Raw genomic sequence first — 20,707 nt, 5'->3', positions numbered from 1 at the left:
CTGAAATCAAAACTGAAAGTCATATGAATATATAAATTCAGTGATTTGGTCTTATTTTATGCGTTTATCGTAAGCTATTGTCAGTGCCATAATACATAGCTGTAATGGGTGCACAGGTATATGATCCCCTTTTGTCTAAAAGGAGTGTAAAAAAAAATATCATTATTATAATTTCATTTTCAAATTTTAAATTTTGCTGCCTTGGGGACCAATTCTGTAATGTTCTTAGTTAAAATTAACCAACCGTTTCTATTGTATTTGTTTTTAATTTATCTTTCTCAAAAAAAAAAAAAAAAAGCCAAAAATATAATCTTGCCCAGGACACAAGAAAAGCAAGTTAAATCATATATTGTAACCACCAATTTCAGTTGTGGCCTATCAAATGTTTGGGAGTTGACTTATACAGAAATTAATCAGAATTTTACACTTAAAATCATGAGGTTGACTTACAGTATATACCAGTTTGTATGGTAGATATTGATATAAATTGGCATTATAAAAATAAAAAAGTTCTAATGTTATTTTGTTAAATATTGATATACTTAATCAGCCATTTAATTGTGCCCTTATTAATGATGATATACAATCTCTTGACTTAAAATCTATAAATTAATGAAGATCATCATGATAATATCTGATAAATGATGTAGAACATTTTCTACGTTATTCTAATCTGTTTGAATGAGTTGTTCTAAAGCTGAGAATGGTCAGATGTTAGACTGAATATGTTTCTTTTTATTAAAAATGTTGCCTAGCTAAATTAAATAATTGTTTAATTTTTTTTATTTTTTAATTGAATATCAAATCTTGTAAACTTTTATGTGACGGGCGAAAGGACGAAGGTGTTCAATCAAAACTTCGAATTTTTTTCTCCACCATTTTTATCACAAGATCAGTTGGAAACCCATAAAAAATTATTTCCCACGAACTTGCTTCCTCGTTGAGGATGACCCATCCTCGGGACGTATGCCACCAGGAACTTTTCGAAGAAATTTACGTATTGGACACCCGACCCTCATGGAAAAAACCCGAGTGAAAAAATAAAACGAACGAACGATGACGAACCCGTCAGTCGTCGTTTAGTTATCGGGACAATAATCCGGACTCTTCCCGCCATCTTCCGAACCAAGACCCTTGTGGATTTATACCAAGACCATAGTGCGGATTATCTTGTGAACTGTTCCTTCAAATCGTGATTCTCCGTGGATCGTATCATCGCAGGATACCGACGCCGGCTCCAAGACTCTCTAAGGTATTTATCAACTCGCGAATCGTTTGTAAACTCTCTCTCTCCGCGTATCTAGAAATACATCCGTATTAGCGATGCGTCTTATTGTACTTTTGTTATACTCCCTTATTAAAATTAGCCTTGTTACTTAGCCGGTGTCTTGAGTGACTCACTTCCTCGGTTCTCCTACCTCCACCTCTACCGCAAACGAACCCGCTCGCGCGACGAAAAACCCTCTGCGTCGCGATTTCCGAGTCTCGACCGACTCGGTGGTGTCACATCCCGACGAGGGGTCAAAGAGACCCGACCCTCCGGTCACATTTATTATAAAATTATTTTTAATGTAAAATACAAGAACAAAATTTGTTAATTATTTAAAATAGCTCTATATTAAATGTGGAAGATGCTGTATTTTGTAAAATAAAAATATCTCACACAGTTTCAATTTTTTTTTTACTTTTAAATATATCGTGGTAATTTAAAAAAATCTGAAGCAATTTTAAATTTTAATCAATAAACGGCTTGTAACAATTGTTGTCATAAAATTCATATTTAGAAAATAATTCAATGTATTAAAATTTATATTCAACTGTATAATAATAATAATAAATCCAAGTTGTTTTAATACAAAAAAAATTTTTTTAACATTGAGATTCATCAGATCTTATAAATTATAAAATTTTTAAATAAACATTCCCATATTTTATAACTGGTTTCAATTGATATTTTTCTGAATAAATGAATAAACAAAACAATACATAACTTTCTAACAAAACGTAGAATACACACTTAAAATTAAAAAAAAAAATGAAAATGTCAAACATTCCAATACTTTCTTCTTTTTCTTTTTTCTCGTTAAATTACAAAATATAATTCGTGGAATGAATTAAAATCTACACTTGATATATTCAATCAAAAACTTCCCTTTAGGAAGAGGATAATTCAATGAAAAACATAATAAAAACACAATGGAAAAGTTAAGATTGATTTTGTTACAGTGCAAAAATGCAGTGATAAAACAGGTATTGTACTTTATAAACAAAATTATTTTGATTAGTTATATCATATATGAGTACAAATTTTTAACAAAATTTATCATCTGCACATACATCCTATCACAAAACAAAACACAGATTTTCGTTCAATTTAATCTTGAGCGTACTTTCATTCCATCTCGAATCAATTTAGTTTCTCCATGCTTGAGGGTGAAAAATGAATCTGGTCTTAAGTTATTTCTTTCCAAACTCTCTCTTAACTTTATTGGTGGATCTAAATAATACTGAAAAATATATATAATAAATTCAAAATTATAATAGAAAATTAACATAAACATTTTGATACAAAAGTAATTCCTTATATATGAGAGGTATAGGATCAAAATGTACCATATGTATTCTTTGATAAACTGAATTAACCACATGGGCCCACATATTGAATCAATCTGTATTAAATGACACTATTGTGATTAATTTGTTTTGACGATACACCATATTAAATAAATGACAAAAATTGGGACTGATTTAATGCATATATGTTTTCCAAAGTTATCATTTGCATAAGAAAAAGCTGTTGCCCGAGAAACAAAAGATACCATAGGCATGAAGCAATTTCCTGTCATATGATCACTCATTTTTTGTTTGAGTGTGACATCAAAAGCATATGCATGAATCTCGCTAATGTTTTTGGTCTTACTGAAAAAGCGGTATGGCATCAGGAAATTCTAGAAATATCAAAATACACTGATATCATTGGGAAATTTGGAACTTGGTCAATTGGACCAAGAGTGGAATTTGTATGATTGGAACACATCCAAGACTAGAATGGCAGATGCATCAGAATTTGCACTTCTCTATTTCTGACAGCAATAGTAGTATTGACAAAGGATCAACAGAAGAACATTCTTGTGTCATTGGGAAACCAGCATAAAACATAGACACCTGTGCTGCGAAAACTATTGTTTGAGATGGAAGGACACTTACCAGCCAAAGAAACAAGCAGTCAGCCAAAAAGATATTTGATGCTGACAGAGTGTTTTAAACAATGAAGATCATTGTTAAAATACTATATTGAGATTTTCAAAGAAAATATCACAAAAGCAGAAATTTGGAGACAAATATTGTAAATGCAGATAACACATGACAACCACAATACAGGGCAGATCTGAACAACATATTAATTATGTTATGATCTGAAAATGATATTGTTTTCAGACTAACATTATACAGCTTGATCCTTCACTGTACTGAATTATCACGAAGAGATGTCAGAACATGTTTGTAACTTAAATTAGGATTAACTAGTTAACAAAACACAATATACAACCGAGCCCTCATTTTATGCACTTTTGGGTATGCACCATTTCAAAATTTGGTATAATTCTGTATATGTAAACACATCTAAGACAAGTCCAATTACAGAATATCAAATAAAACAGAGCTAGGAGATTTTGCCATTTTCCAAAAAGTTGAGATTTTTGAATATGGTATGTTTTGATCCCAGGCAACTCATATACAATGGAACCTCACTTAATGAGCATAATTTGTTCCAGAATCGTACTCGTAATGCGAAACACTCGTTAAGCGAAACAATTTTTTCCATATACATTAATGTAAAATACGATGTGTTCCACGCTGAAAAAAATACTCAAATATTTAAGTATAATGTTTATTCAAAGAAAAATTACACAATATACATTGTTAAGGAGCATAAATCATTATTGTCTTTTCTTCTAGTGTGGAATGAACCAACCCAGAATGCAAATTCGATTTGCAGAAAAGAAAAAAATTCACAGATACTATGTCTGCTAAACACGCCAAATGATATGCCAAATTCTTGGGCTATGTAAATGCTATAATTAAATATTAGAAATTAATTAAATTGACTAGAAGTAGACAGTTATGCTTCCATCTTGTATTTAATGTAATAATTATAAATAATTAATTTTTAATTTAGACATTTCTAAAATTTAATTTGGAATTGGTCATTAAATTTAATATGAGATGGCAGCATAACTGCCTACCTCTAGTCAAATTAATTAATTTCTATTTAATTATAGCCTTTACATAGCCCAAGAATTTGGCATATCGTTTGGCGTGTTTATTATATAACGGGCTATGATTGCTGATGTTTATACGTAATATGTGAGAACACAAGTTTGAAAAAATGTGTGATCACAAGCAACACTAAGATGCTAGTGAAACGAGTGCTAAACACAGACTGATGGAACATGTGCACAATCCGAATCACTTGTTATGTGAAACGTCGCTAGTTAAGCGAGTCATTTTTTAACAATTTGTTTTGCTTGTTATGCGAGGTGCTCATTAAGTGAGGTTCCACTGTACAAGATATCTGTGCTTATGTGTTTCCAGAATTTTCTCGCAATGTTTTGGTCAAAATAAAAAATGTAAATATGTTAATTACTAAATTAATAGTCAATTTTCATATTTTTGATATTTAAGTAACTTTTAATGTTTATTGGCAATTTCAACAGGAAAATCATTATCCATAACCAAAGGAGATAAATAGTAAAAGAATCAAATGAAGAAATAGCCATGGGGCTTTCAGGGTAAAACTTCAATTTGGAAAAAACTAAAACATTAAAGAAAAAAATACAACTCATTAAATTAATTAAAATTTACTAATACTGTTACTAGACAGAAAAAAAGAGTTAGAAATTTCAAAAAATATAAGAAGAAATAAATTGCAAAGTTTCAAGAAAATTCTAGAATGTTCCACAAGAATATATAAATAGTACTTCTGTGCAGAATGAGCACCAAGTTACTTTACAGTTAGAAATCAACAAGAGGCAAAATAGTGACTTAGCAATACTGTAAAAAATTTAATGAGCTGTTAAATAAAAGTTTTTAATGAATAAAGTTTTGATTCAATAAAAGAGGAAATACCACTGATGTAAACATTTTCATTTTTGTTCAGTCTTATTGTTTTATTTATCTATAATTCAAAAATCCAGCAACTTTTAAACTGTGTGGGGCACCATCTTTTATATTTTATTATTAAAAACTTTTTATATTTTCAATTATTATAAAATGACAAAAAGCTTAATTTTGATGGTAGGGATGGGTTTTATAAAAACACTGTTAATGCTAATAACAAGTAAAATCATCATGAAGTCCTACCCTACTCGAGACCCCATTTGTCTCCCCTATTCCATCAACTTTTAACCACCAAAATTTAATAACATCAATCCCCCTAATACACAAACCTCCCTGCAAAATTTCAGAAAATTTCAACAAAAAACATTGTTTATTAAGTTTCAAAGAGGGTGAACAAAATCGTGTCCCTTAAGCTCTGGTCACACTATGCGATTTCCAGCCACGCGGGCGACTGCAACCGCAACGGCTGTTCCCGTTAACTGGTAATCCCCCTCGAAAACCGGCGCGACTGCGACCACAACTAGAAACAAAAAGTTTGTTCTACTGGCGACGGTTGCAAACGCGCATCCAATCAGAAAACGTCTTTGTGCCACGTCATACTTTATGTTGTATATTTTTCAACATATCTTGATTATAACATTTGTATTAACTCAGTTTCAGTACATTTAAATGCTATATTTGATATAAATCAAATCTGAATTTATAAAAGTTATTGTTAAATTTATTTTAAAAAGTTTGATTACTTTTAATAATATACAATTGAATAAAATAAATGCTTATATAAAAAAAAAAATATATCGATTATAAATGAATTAAATCATTCAAGCTTTCCTCTAAACAACACTTACCCTCAAATATTCACTTTTATAAGATTGATAAATAGCATCCAAAACTTCTGGGATAATGACTGATATCGAATTATGGGCCACTCTAAATTGATATGCCAAACTACAAAACGTTTCTCCTAAATTATATATAAGTATTGGTATTCATACGGATATATCCCCTATAACCTACTGCATCCGAAAGCCTTAATTCATTCATCAGCTGGTGAAAGAAAGCACGATTGTTTAGCCCGTTGATTTTCATTTCGTCAAGTTTTAACCCAGCATGAACGTTTTTTCTTATTTTTCTCTTCGTATATTCTCGCCAGCTCTAACAAAATTAGCGCCTTTTTTCTTTTATTCATTCCAGAAAAGGAACTGCTTGCTATTTTAATAAGAAAAGTAGCTAAAATTCCGTAAATACTCTGAAGTAGAACGTAAAAATGTCGGTAAACTCACGAAAGTAGACAAAAACAAGCTACTGTAATTTTATTGGTTTATTATAGGGTCAGGTGTTCCGAGTTGCAACGTCAACGAACAATGTGTGACCACGAGAAGACGCGCGCGACTCGCGCTTGTTGCAGTTGCGGTCGCCTGCGCGGCTGGAAATAGCATAGTGTGACCAGGGCTTTACACACATGAAAGCAAACATACCATACATACAGGATAAAAACCCAAAAATTTCTTTGCATTTCTTGATGTTTCAAGGGCCTCTGAATCCAAAAATATAAAAATCTTGGAGTCATTTTTTGACTAATTACCATACTTTATCTTTGTTATATGAGTTATACAAGGTAGCTACAAAAGGTTCCCAGAATTATGCTTAGTTAGTTAATTAAAGGCAATGAAAAAGGAAACATGCAATGCATGTCTTAGATAAACATGTCAAGAGTAGAGAAATATGTTCAAACAAATCCATACTTGCTGCAAATATGACAACAGTTACCATTCACTAAAGGTCGTGTTAGTAAGACAATGTGAAATAGAGTCTGGTGAAAATATCCATGGAAGAACAACATGCAAATATCAAATTTTATGTGTTATTGGGGAAAAAATCCTCTGAGGCCTTGAAGATGCTTCAGGACACCAATGTTGAATCTGAACGAAACATTGCCAAGTTTATGACTGACAAAAATGCTTTCGTGAGGGACAAGGGTGTATTGCTGTTGATTTGCAAAGTGGTAGCCCATTGACATCAACATCTTAAGGGAAAGTGTTGGCTGTATGTGAAATTGTGAGGTCAGATAACAACAGTCAATTGAGCAGATCACCAAGACAGCAGGAATTTCAGTTGGAAGTTGCCATTCCATCCTGAATGATTGATTGGATATGCAATGTGTTTACCAACATACTGTGCCATGAATGCTCACAGTGGACCTTGTGCAATTTCTACCTTTTCCCCTGGTTGAAAGAAGCCATCAAGGGATGTTATGTCAAGAATGCATATGAGGTTATACAGAGTATAACATCTGCATTGCAGATGCTGTTGCAAGATGGCTTCCAAGAATGTTTTCAGTAGCTATACCAGCATTGGCAAAGTGTGTGGTTGCCAAAGGACAATACTTTGAAGAACATGTTGCTTGATTTGTCAATTGTATAGGTACATATACTTTTGAGTAATAAACCAATTCCAAAACTTTTTGAGCTACCTTGTATATAATAGCTGGAAAACTAAAAATTTATTTATATTTTACAAAAATATATTTTGTAATGTAAGAAAACTATTTTCCAGCAACTAAAAACTATTAAATATCTACTAAATGCCATGAAAAAATTGTTTTTGTAATCCTCTGTCATTCTAAAACTAAATTATAATAGTTTAAAATAGGAAATGCCACAAATTTTAAATAAAATTGTAAAATTTACATAATTAGAACAATATAAAAATTATACCTCATTTGCTAAAGAAAATGTTCCCCAGTGGATTGCCACAGTACATTTACTTTGAACATCCATATGAATCATAACTGCTTCTGATGGATCTACATGCTGGTATTTCATAAACCACCTGAAATATAGCATAATTCCAATATAATTAAACATACTTCTACAGAATGAAATATTTGTTTATTTTTCACAAATTCTAAATTAAAATATAAGAAAAATAAACAATATAATAATATAGTAATATTTTTGCAATATATGAAAAGTTATTTATTTATACAAGCAGTTCCAAACTAGACCACAGACCAGTCCCAAAGGTTTATTAGATGTTCAGATTTTTAGTGAAAAATATTTCTAAAAATATACTGATAAAATCACAACAAGTTAAACATTACAGAACAGTACTTATTTTCAATATGATTAGTATATGTATGTATAAAAATAGTTCCCTTCACAGAAAGCATTTAATCCCTGTCAGTGATGCTTATGTATTAATTAATATATATAAACTGTCTATGTACTAAGTGCTAATAGAAAGTAGCTTAAAGGCAGAAATAAATTTTTGACAAAATGCATTAGGGAAGTGCCGACCTGTTATTGGAGACCGTGTGCATTATTTAATGGACCCTTTCAAATAGTATTTTAGAGAGGGGGTCTGGTCGACTCGTACCGTTAGGACGTGCTTCACCTCGCTCCAGATTTCGATCGTCGCATCAGCTTCATTATTGTTCAATCGGTTGCTATTTATATATCGTTGAGTTCATCTCACAGTAAGCTATCGTTTAACATAAATCTTATTTGGATCGGTCCAGCCGCTCGGGATTTACGGGCTCCGGAAGTTTCTTTATTTCCGGCCACCTTTTCCGGGCGATTTCCGGGGAGAATTTTTAATTCGTTATATCAAATTACTCGGCTGTTTAAAAGCCGTATAACGGTGTTTACTGCTTCTCGTTACGATTCTCCGTTCTCCAGTTATCCCGACCGATAGTCACGTGTCTGCGGGCCATCGTGCGGGCTTATCGGGCCACCGTTCTTGCCCATATCAGGGTACTTCTTTGGGTACCTAATTGTTCATCTGTCACGTTATATTCTTTCGGCTACGTTTAGTAGTTTAGCCGCTACGGCTGTTTTAGTCGTTTTTACTGGTACAAAGGGGTGAATGGTCTTTGTCCTCACCACGTGGTTGAACCTTGCTCTCTAACTGACCCTAATTCGGGTCTCTCCCGCCCGGTTTTTCGGGCTGCATTGGTCGTTTACCCACGGGTCTTACACCGTTCGATCCTTAATTTCCAGTACATTTTGGAAAAGTGTATCTGTGTAGTGTTAACCATGGAAGAGACTACAGATTGTGTTTTATCAAATTACAGCTACGCTGAGGAGGACTTAATAGCTAATATCAACTCGCAACTTAAAATCATCGTTTCTAGCATATCTGCGAATACCAATGTGTCTGTGAAGAGTAAAGAAAGGGCTGCTGTCAAGGAAGCGGCCATTAGAATGCACGCGGCGGCCAACCAGATATTTGGCTTGGTCCTTGAGTTAAGACAACAGGTTAAAACCTTAACAAAGTATGAAGGGCTATCTAGTATGGGCACCTACGCTGAGGTAACCAAGCGCCAGCGCACCCCCATCAGCAACACTACTAAACTGATAGCTAAAAAATCAGCCGCATTAGCAGGGATAAAAAATCCAAAAAATATGAACCATGAGATTATTGTATCGGCAATTAAAAATCCTGACGAGCCTGTTCCCACCCCGGAGGAGACACTAGAGCTCTTACGCAGCCACGTGGACCCCAAGCAACTAGGAATAAAGATTAAAACTATCAGACCCCTATCGGAAGGAGATATAAAAATTCAAGTATTGGAAGATAAAGACTTACAGGTATTAAAGCATGCGGTGCAAAAGGAGGATGCCCTGACTGACAAGATAAAGCTAGTCGAGAAGGGAAAAAAATCACCAAAAATAATCCTATATAATGTCCCAACGGACTCAGAGGAGCAGGATCTATTAAAAGATATCTACAATCAGAATACAAAACTCCAGGAGGGAATCAGTGAACAAGAGTTCCTTGAATCTACCAAGATTTCACACAGTTTCCACCCAAAGGGAGGGAACCATAGGACCCACACAGTCCTAAGCGTGAGACCGGATATCCGGAATAAATTTATGCAGCAAGGCAGAATTTATCTGGGGTGGTGTTCGATAGTTATAGACGACTACATAGACATCACCAGATGCTACAACTGTACTGGCTTCGGGCACACCTCCTACAGGTGCACGGAACGACAAAGGTGCACCCACTGTACAAAGAAACATAAATTCAAAGAATGCCCAAACCTGGAGAAGGACCCAATATGCTCAAATTGTAAGAAGCATAATAAAACAGTGCCAGAAAACAAGGCCCTTCCTACAGACCATAACGCCTTCGATAAAGGCTGCCCGTTATTACAGAGGTATAAGGCTTACCAAATCAGAACAATAAATTATGAATAATGTCTCCGTCTTATCTTGTTGTTGGTTCTGGCCTCTCGCACCCACTTATGGAGGACAAACAACAGGGAAGTAACAAGAATAATCTCAAAATCCTGCAAATTAATTTACAACGCTCTAAGGCTGCCTCCTCTGAGGCCCTGCATCAGGCTCTTAAAGAGGATATCGACATCCTTGCTGTTCAGGAGCCCTATGTGGCGAGCGGGAGGGTGGCCATGCTTGGTGCTGGTAAGGTTCTCACCCCCCCCAGCAACAACAACAGGATAAAGACCGGCATTGTAATCTACAACAAAGGACTCACGGTACAAGTGGTGACTCAATTCTCTAACTACTACTACACTACTGTTAGGGTGGACACCCCTAGGGACCCCTTTTACTTAATCAGTTTCTACTGCTCGCCCGATGAGGACCTTAAACCACCGTTGGAAACCCTCAGTCAGACCCTGGACCTACTGAAGGGCAACCGTGTGCTCCTGATGGGTGACTTTAACGCCAAGTCTCACCTTTGGCACAGTCCGGTGGAGGACCCTAGGGGCTATCTCCTCTGTGAGTTTATGGCTGTTTTTGACTTGTCCTCTCTGAACGTCAGCCCGCTCCCAACCTGCTCCGCCAGCGGGGGCAGGAGCTGGGTTGATGTCTGTCTGGGGAACCCTGGTATGCTTGACCTGGAAGTACATTGTAGTACTATGGACCTCATCTCAGCCAGCGACCACAATTACATCCTGACAACGGTAAAACACAGTAAATCTACCCACAAGTACAATATCACGAATAACACCAACTGGGAGATGTTCCATAACAACATTACTAACCTCTGGAGGCCGCCTGCGTTAATTTCCTTGGACTCCATGGCTGCACTTGACGAAGTCATAAGCAACCTCACCAATACCATCCACGAGGCCATGTTCCTCTCTACAAAAATCAGAGTTAGGAAAAGGAATGCCCCATGGTGGGATGCCGAACTAGCAAATAAGCGTAAGGAAGTAAGAAGGAGTAAACGCAGGTTTAGGAAGGAGAGTGACCCTAACAGTAAGGAATGCAAAAGAAAGGAATATATGAACTGCTACAGGCAATATAAGCTGTTAATAAATAATAAAAGGACGGAGTCTTGGCGTAATTTTTGTACTGACAAAAGCGGTGATAATCCCTGGGCGACCCCATATTATACAGTGAGGAAGAAAGGTAAGGCTAGCTCTATCCCCCCACCATAGACAAGGGGCAGGGAAACTTTACCACCTCCATAGAAGAGACCTGTCAATGCATCTTCGATGCACTTTTCCCTCACGACGATCCAGCAAAAGACACTCAGTACCACAAAGCCATTAGGAATAAGATCAGTAACTATCATACTGGTTACAATGATAGGCCTTTCACTGCCACTGAAATCTGGAATGAAGCAAAAAAGATCAAAAGGAATAAAGCACCGGGTCCGGACTTCATCACTTGGCAGGCTGCAAAGGAAGCTGTATACGCACTCCCCACCACCTTCCTCCTCATCTTCAACAAGTGTCTGGATATTGGCTACTTCCCCAACTGTTGGAAGAGAGCCTCAGTAAAACTTATCCCTAAAGATTCCCGCGAGACTCCGAAAATCCCATCTGACTTCCGCCCAATCGCTCTACTGTCCTTCTTTGGGAAAATATTGGACTCCCTTATCACAAACAGGGTGAAGCACCACCTAGACTCCATTAACTTCTTCCACCCGCTCCAGTTCGGTTTCAGGACAGGTAAGAACACCGTTAGTGCCTTAGACAATCTCATCAATTATATCACCACTGCCAAGAAAGAGAACAAACACACCCTCCTGGTCGCCATTGATTTTAAAGGCGCTTTCGACCATGCTTGGTGGCCAGAAATCCTCCACCAGCTTGGGGAAGCTAATTGTCCTGATAATATCCATAAGCTTATAGGCAACTACCTCAAGGACAGATGCGTCACCTACTACCACAGCAATAGAATCATCTACACCAGGGCTGTTAATAGGGGATGCCCACAGGGCTCCAAGTCTGGCCCTATCATGTGGAACATCCTCTATAATGGGCTACTTCACCTTCAAACTGGTAAGCCCCTGAATGCCATGATTCAGGGCTATGCGGACGACACGGTGATCGTGTTGTCTCACGCAAATCAAGGTGTCCTGCAGGATCATATGAATGAGATTCTAACGCAAGTCCACGAGTGGAGTAAAAGGGTCAACCTTATCATAAACTATGGTAAGTGTAACTGTATTCTCTTCCCAAGAGGCAACCCTTTGTGCAAGCCTCCGGCAGTAAACATCAGTAACTCCAGGATTAAATACAGCACAACCATCAAATATCTGGGCCTCCTTCTTGATCACAAGCTACTATGGAAGGATCACATACAGGAAGCTTACAACAAGGCGCATGCAGTTAGTCACGCCTTGGCTACTATAGCCAAAAACAAGTGGGGTCTCAAGTACAAAGCCAGGCGTGCCACCTATCAAGCTGTCACGCAGCAGATAGTTGCCTATGGTTGTGAGGTTTGGGGGCACAGGATCAATACGTACCACACCAGAAGGAAACTCCTTTCCCTTCAGAGGCTGGCAGCCCTTTACACAGCCAGGGCTTACAGGACGGCGCCTACTGACGGGCTACTGGTGCTTTCCAACCTCACACCCATTGACCTCTACATCACGGAGAGGTATGTCCTCCATATGATCAAGAGGTTAGGTAGGAATAACATCACACAAGAGCAGTTCTGGAATAGGACCAAGAACCTTGTGGAGGGGGACACTATCCCCAACATCATCAAACTAATCAGTGATAGGGGCATGGACATCACTGACGCAAGCATCTATCACCCAGCATTCAACCCACGATACAGCATCACCATGGATAATAACATACCCAACAACAGTGACTACAACATTTACACGGACGGCTCCCACTCTGCAGATGGCACGGGTGGCGCCTTTGTCGTTCTAGACCGTAAGGAGAGGACAACTTATCAACAGTACTTCAAGTTGGAAAGTTACTGTACCATCAACCAAGCGGAATCCTTAGCTCTGCTCAAAGCACTTCAGCACATTAATAACAAGAACCACATCTACAACTATGATCATAAAAGCATAGCTATTCACACTGACAGCAGAGTCATACTGCATCAGGTTCACAACAGGAACTCCAAACTCCCCATAATCAAGAACATTCTCCACGAACTGGATACCACCAGCTGCCCCTCGCTCGTGCTCCGATGGGTCAGGGGTCATAGCGGTGTAAAAGGTAATGTTCAAGCGGACCTGTTGGCTAAAAAAGCTATTACGAACCTCAACAACTGTGCCTACAATAGGATCCCACAGTGCTGGGTCTCTAGGCAGCTGCACTCCTATATAATCGACCAATGGGAATACAAATGGACGAGTAGTACAACCGGGAGGACCGTGTTCCAGTTCATCCCCTCCGTCAAGAAAAGGCTACACTACCACCATCTTGTCCCCACCTACGAACTTACCCAGCTCATTACGGGCCATGGTAATATGGGAAGCTACCTTGTTCGCTTCCTAAATAAAGGAAACGGCCTGTGCTCCTGTTCATCCATGACTTGGGAAGATAGTAATCACATTCTCTATGACTGTCCTAACTATGATAGGGAGAGAAGAACTCTCATTGCCGCAGCTTGTGAAGAAACCATCCCTTGGCCTTGTAAGCCGGACAATCTCATCAGTAATAAAAATCTTTATAGTGCCCTCGATAAGTATGTGAAAGATATTAAAATCTTTTCGTGAGCTTGGGCCAACCCGTGCTCTCGGCCCTCTTGTACTCTACGGTTTCCTATTTCCTTCCCTCCTCTGTGAAGGTTTTCCTTGTTTCCTGCCCTTCCTGCCACTGTGTATTGGTACTGTATCGGCATTGCCTTCTTCTTCGCGCTACCCAGTGTAATCGCGTCTCCCTGCGCGGGTCTGGGCCATTTTCTGTTCCCTCGGCCCCATCGGTTCCTGTTTGTTCCGGGTAGTTGGTGCCTTGCCAGCGCGGCTGTTCTCCTACCCGCTCAACCCCTTAGGGCTTTTTGTTCCTTTCTAGCCAGTCCGCATGGCACTGGTATTTAGAGCCTCACGCGTACTTTTGTTTTTATTTTTGTATTCTTGTCGGGATATCAATGTAACCTGTTTCATTGTGTTCTTTTGTATTTATTTTGTGTTCATTTAACGGCCCCGATGCTGGCATCTTGGGATCCCATTCCTCTTTCCCTTCACCCCCTTTACCCCCACCCCACCCTTCTAACCCCACCCCTCTCTTCACGCTATTACCCTCTCCTCCTCCGGCTATGCCAAATGGTTCGGCCTTATCTTGTCTTCAAAATGTCTTCAAAAAATAGTATTTTAGAGAACATAGTGTTCGTACATATGTACAAACAAACAAATATATACTGTGCATATACATGAGTAATGTTTGTGAATCTCTAGTATAGGAGTCTGCAAATACATTTTGATTTTTGAAAATCTGTAGATTTCAGTACTTTGGGAAGAGCTGATTTATACAATTGTTTGATGATTGTTTTTCATTTATGTTATAACTTACATTTCATTTGTTTGGTATCATACTATGCTAGAATTATCAAAAGGCAGTAATTTTAAAGTTCTTTATTCATATATTTGCTGTTGGAAATATGCATTTCAGATTTTATTGAAAACTGAAAGAGGAAAAAAAAAAGTCTTTTATATATTGTTACCTAAAAATATATAAACAAAGAATTTTATTTAAAACATCTGTTTTTTGTTAATGCTGGAATAAATCTAATACCAAATGAATGAAATGATCAATTAGCATACAAAAATAATTTTAGTTTTCAAACTTACCTTGGATCATATGCTCCAATTGGAATAGCAGAAAGATCAAATGGTCCATACATGTGTCCAATTTGTTTGAAAACATCACAGTATCCTGTATCTCCAGCAAAAAAGAAACGATGTCTAGGACCTACAATTGACCAACTACCCCAAAGTACCTAAAATTGTAAATAAGACACTGATGCCATATTACTAATTAATAACAGAACAACTAATTTGTTACTAACATTAAAAATAGTTAGAGTTGTTTACTAAAAATTTAATACCATAAATCATGAAAAGTTTTGAATAAGTTTGTATACAAATACCAACATCTAAAACTTGATAATTATATATTAAAGCCAAATGATTGCGGGATTATGTTGGACTATACTACTACTACTATTAATAATTAAATGCTGTGATTTGGTACTAGAAGTAGGCATTAGGAATCTTCTCTTGCTAAATTTAATAGTTATCCTGCCAAATTACTTAGCATTTAATTATTAATGGTAGTAGTGTGGGAACCAAGGGCAGGTAAATTCATTTCCTACCGCTTAACCAACTACAGATCCATTAGATCTGCCGCAGGGGTAATAGGATGGGTTTTAATGAGTGAGTTAAATTGGGAATACAGAAGTTTATAAGGAATCCCTGTAAGTTGTTTTTCCTGACACCAGGTAGGGAAGGAAATCACGACCTACCACATGTTAAATAAAATGATAACTCTTTCGAGTGGGAGGATACATGGATAAGTCCGAATCATAGTGGGTATGTAGTCTGAACTTAGCAAATAAATGGAATCAATAGGTAAACATAACAATTAGCGTTTAATAGATATAAGAAATATACCATATACATGGCTCCAATTCGAATACAAGTTAGCATAATTGAACGAACTCTAAGGACATTCCAATCTTAGATATTATTATTCCGAGTGTATACAGCTAATCTATAATGAGGAAGTAACTATTTCTATCCTATTCTCAAGAGAGTGAGTTTACAAGTATATTATAAATCGTACTACCTTACGATGTAAGTCAGTCGGTAGTCTTCTTCTGGTCGGCTATAAAGCATTGATATACTGGACAACAGCAGTAAAAGTTCGATAAGAGGATGAGAATCTTGGCAGGAACTTATAGCACACAAGTTAAATATGAGGCAAGAGCTTCTTATGGCAGATGACCATCTTCTATGGCATGTTCAACTTCTGATGAACTGCCCCGAATGGCGGAAAAATCACCCTTCTTATCCTCCTTCTCTAGCCAATCACGTTACAGGAACCGTGGTTTCTATGAGATGTATGCGTGCAGAGAGGGTAAACAGACATATGGCCATCCAAATTACAGATAAGGCTGTGTTAGAAAGGAAGTTGATTTCCCTTTTTCTGCACAAATGATGAATGTAACTTCCCTTCTTGTAAACAATATTTAAAGACATAATATATTTTCTTACATTAATTAACCTAATAAGTCCCTATTCTCACAGTAGTAATATAGCCCAATATAATCTGTCAAATGGTTGGTTTTAATATAAGTTTGAAATTTTAAAAGTTGTAAACTTTAATTATTAAAATTATAACTATAAACTATTTTTTTCTATCTGCATATCCAGAAAATATATTGTCACCAAATACATATGAATTTGCCATACAAGACCAGGTCATAAGTACAAAAAATTATAGAAAGCACATTTTAAAAAACACAACATTTACAGACAACACTTGTACAAAATGTCACATCATGCATGAGACTATACATCATTCTGGGCTGCAAGCTTTTAACAAACTGATTAATTAAATCAACATATCCAAATAGCAAATATAATATATCAAAAGCTTTCATACATACACAAACTTTTACACATCCCAGAACCACACTACAACTACATACTTTAGATAGTCATAGAAAACAACTCACAAAATCTACTATGAGTGAACCATAATCACAGACAAAACATCACAGCACAACAAAAGACAAACATCAGATTGCAGACAAACAAAAGGAAATCACATACATCATAGTGTGATGTTACGTGTTACTCAAACGACAACAGGGTATAACATAAAGAACAAGACTTTATTTTTCGAGTATGAACAAAAATTTATGACACAGGTTCCAACTCTGAAGCAAGTCCCAATGAACAATATGTTTCTTTTCACGATAATGATACAAATATATATACAAAACTTGAATTAAAGATATTTGTTAGAATTCCTTATATGACCCGAGTTATCCAATATATTGATTTTAAATTACGTAAGCCGTGTTTTCTTTAAATTTACATTAACCTACTTATATAAATTTTGTAGAGGACAGACAGAGATATATGAAGGAAGAAGAGAGATAGGACAGGGGTACCATATTGTTTTAGATGTTCCCTTGATGGTTCATGTAGACATAACTTCTTTTGTTTCACCAGATTCGATATTCTACTTTCATGCAGTATCTTCATTTTTCCTCGAAATGTCTTTCTTTGCATCACTTCTCAAAACACCTTGAAGACCCTCAATATATTGTCTCCTTACTCTTATTTCTAGTTTTTACATGGCACTTTCGTATCCTCGTCTTTGACTAACAAAAGACCGAGAGCCTTTTCTCAAGCCGTCGTACTTCTCTGGTGTCTCTCCAAAATGTGGCTATCTCCCCCTTCATATCGCCTTAGTGCCCTTCTCTACCTATTGTTCTCTTCTCGCCCCTTTGGGATTTGGGCGTGAATAGAAAGTTCTCAAAAATTTGGGGAACAAAGAAATCATAGAACAATAGAAAGTTGATAGATATGAAAAAGATTGAGGAAAGAAATAGAAAAGGATTATAATATAAACTATATACAATTTATGGCATCATGCCACAATAGATATAGCTGTTTCAAACATTCACAACATACAAAATACATATACTGAAAAAATTAGCAAATAATCAGAACTCACCATAAAATAAAGTATCTGTGAAGAATGGATAAGGTACTTATTGTGCCAACAATCCTTTCTTGCACAGGCATCATACCACATACATTACATAAAAGTTTTGAAACATTAGGGCTTCACAACAGCACATTCATCACACTACAGAAAGTTGCCATACATGCGTCATAATCAGGAAATTCTTAAACACATACATAAACGAACAGCACTTAAATAAAACTTTTTTCTACAGTTACACCTTAACTTTGGTCTGGCATAGCACTAGATACTGGTATACATGCAGTAAAGGAAACACTCCATCAACATCATAATAATTATATTCAATCAATAATCATAATTACCATCTTTAATTTTTACTACTGCTTTTTGAATATCTTTTACTTGTTTTATTCAATCAATACTTTAGAATGCATATATTGCATTTTAACACAATAATTTCATATTACAGAAGACAGATAACTAACACATTCATTTTAAATAGTACTGAATTATAGTTAAAATACAAAAAATAAACATTTTTTATGTTTTTATTTTTATTTAGAAATATGTAGCTATTTAACATTTCATTACATTTGATATCAAAACACAAATTAAATCAAATTCCAGCAAGAAACGTGAAACATGAAACATGAAACATGAAAGATTTACCAATAAACAAACATGTTCAACAGCTTTCAGCTATCATTGTCAGATTAAGCACCAGTGTCCGAAAATAGAACATAATATCAAACATTGATCTTTAAATGATGAAGTGCCATCTGATTGGCAATTGCTGTAAGAATGTAGAAAATTAAAACAGGACTTCAAATAATGATATCTAGGTCTGATGTAGTGTGTTAGTATCTTTAAAATTAATGTTCATAATTTTCTTATAAGCTTTACATACATTTCTAATATTTTAAAGTGTTTGAGGAATGGAAGCTTCTACTTCCAGAGGTTTACACCATCCCTGTCACAGATAACACATATAACTGATAGTTGGAATATATTAGCACCACTACCCACTATCTAGGCCAATGTTTGAAGAAACACCTAATGTCTATAAATAAAGAACATAATACCATCACCTTAGCCCTGTAGCCATAGGACACTAGGTTAAAGTGCACTTACACAGAGCCCAACTTCTACACCCAGCCAGAGAGCTTCCATTCATCTCTCTCTCTCTCTCTGTGCGTGCCATATCAGAAATCCTGACATCAGCGAAAACTGCCACAGGTTAATAAGTGGTTAGTTAAGGCACCAAGGTGTATCCTGGGGGAAGTTACAACCAGAGTGGTTTCACTTTGCCTTCTCTGGTGCATGATGTTGCGTGAGGGAAAATGCCTTCCGGGAGGTCTTGTAAGGGAAACTGGCCCCTATTCAGGTGTTACAAATGCGGAGAAAACCCGGAAAACTCCACATGGCCAGCCCGTCTGAGCACAGTGCAAACTTGTGACTGAACTTCCAGTGTTTAGTGACAGAACCGCTTAGCCACTGGTGGACCCTTCCATTCATCAAACACCTCATAATATTAGAAATATATAAAGCCTGTAAGAAAAATATGGTGATTATTTTAATGATACTAACACCCTGCATCGGGCCTGGAGATCATTATTTAAGATCCCTTTTTAATTTTCTACAGCACTATGGCAACAACCAATCAAATGACCTTCACCATCATTTAAAGATAGATGTTTGATGTAATGTTCTATTTTCAAACATTGATGCTTAACCTGATGATGATAGCTGAAAGCTGTTGAAAACATTTGTTTATTGGTAAATCTTACTGAAATTTATTTAATTTGTGTTTAGTTTATAATTATCCAGTTTTCTGTGGGTGGTTGTATTATATTTATTATCTACTCTGATTTATTTATAACAGATACTTTCAAAGCATACAAATACATTATAATAAAACTATTTATTTTCTAAAATTTCCCATATAATTAATTTCATATGTAGAAAATTCTTGAAAGAATAAACATAGAAAAATGATAAATTCAAATACCGTATTTTACGGACTATAAGACGCATTTTTTTTCTTTGAAAAATTGCCTCCAAAATTCAGGTGCGTCTTACAGTCCGTAGCATCTTATATGTATTTTATATATATTTAAAAAAAAAAAAAATGCTTAAAAATTAAAGTGTGTCTTATAGTCTGTAGCATCTTATAGTCCGTAAAATATGGTACTCAAACCTCGACACAAAAACCTTTAAAATGCAACCTTTTTATTCAAATTTTTAAACGTTTTTGGCCAGTTTGAATGGCCTTCATCAGGAGCAGAAGAATCAATTCTTCTGCTTCTGATGAAGGCCATTCAAACTGGCCAAAAACGTTTAAAAATTTGAATAAAAAGGTTGCATTTTAAAGGTTTTTGTGTTGAGATTTAAGTATTAGTTAAGTGCAGTTAGAGAAGAAGGTAAATTCAAAATATTGGATTTTTCAAAATCTGCCAAATTATATCTATGATGCAGAGTTAAAACAGAAGAATGTTTCTACTTGTGAAGTAGAATTCTGATCTACTTGTCCGGTAGTAATTGTGAATATGTTATGATAAAGATTTTCTATCAAAAAATTTTTCAAATATTGTTAATTAAATTCATTGTACTTAAATTAAAATTAATAACTATATAAATATTACAAATTACAAGAATAAAATTCTTGTAATCCAAGTAATATTCTATGCTTACAAAAAA

At 35.9% G+C, this 20,707-nt stretch overlaps 1 protein-coding gene across 2 annotated transcripts in view; it reads right to left on the bottom strand.

Moving 5' to 3' along the window:
• Positions 1-1,724: 1,724 nt before the first annotated feature.
• The window catches only part of LOC136980651 (N-acyl-phosphatidylethanolamine-hydrolyzing phospholipase D-like), a 71,313-nt gene continuing 52,330 nt past the window's right edge, over positions 1,725-20,707 (bottom strand). For both annotated transcript variants that reach the window (XM_067276793.1, XM_067276803.1), the window contains 3 exons: positions 15,139-15,287; positions 7,839-7,953; positions 1,725-2,507 (listed from right to left, as the gene is read on the bottom strand). In XM_067276793.1, the coding sequence (XP_067132894.1) occupies positions 2,370-2,507; positions 7,839-7,953; positions 15,139-15,287 (402 nt within the window). In that variant the 3' untranslated portion in view covers positions 1,725-2,369. The remainder of the gene's footprint in view (positions 2,508-7,838; positions 7,954-15,138; positions 15,288-20,707) is intronic.

Source organism: Centruroides vittatus, unplaced genomic scaffold (assembly GCF_030686945.1).
Source record: "Centruroides vittatus isolate TY-2023 unplaced genomic scaffold, ASM3068694v2 contig_1159, whole genome shotgun sequence".
In the NCBI taxonomy this organism is placed as follows: domain Eukaryota; kingdom Metazoa; phylum Arthropoda; class Arachnida; order Scorpiones; family Buthidae; genus Centruroides; species Centruroides vittatus.
Note: the sequence above shows the minus strand (reverse complement) of the source record. Positions and strands in the feature narration are given on the sequence as shown.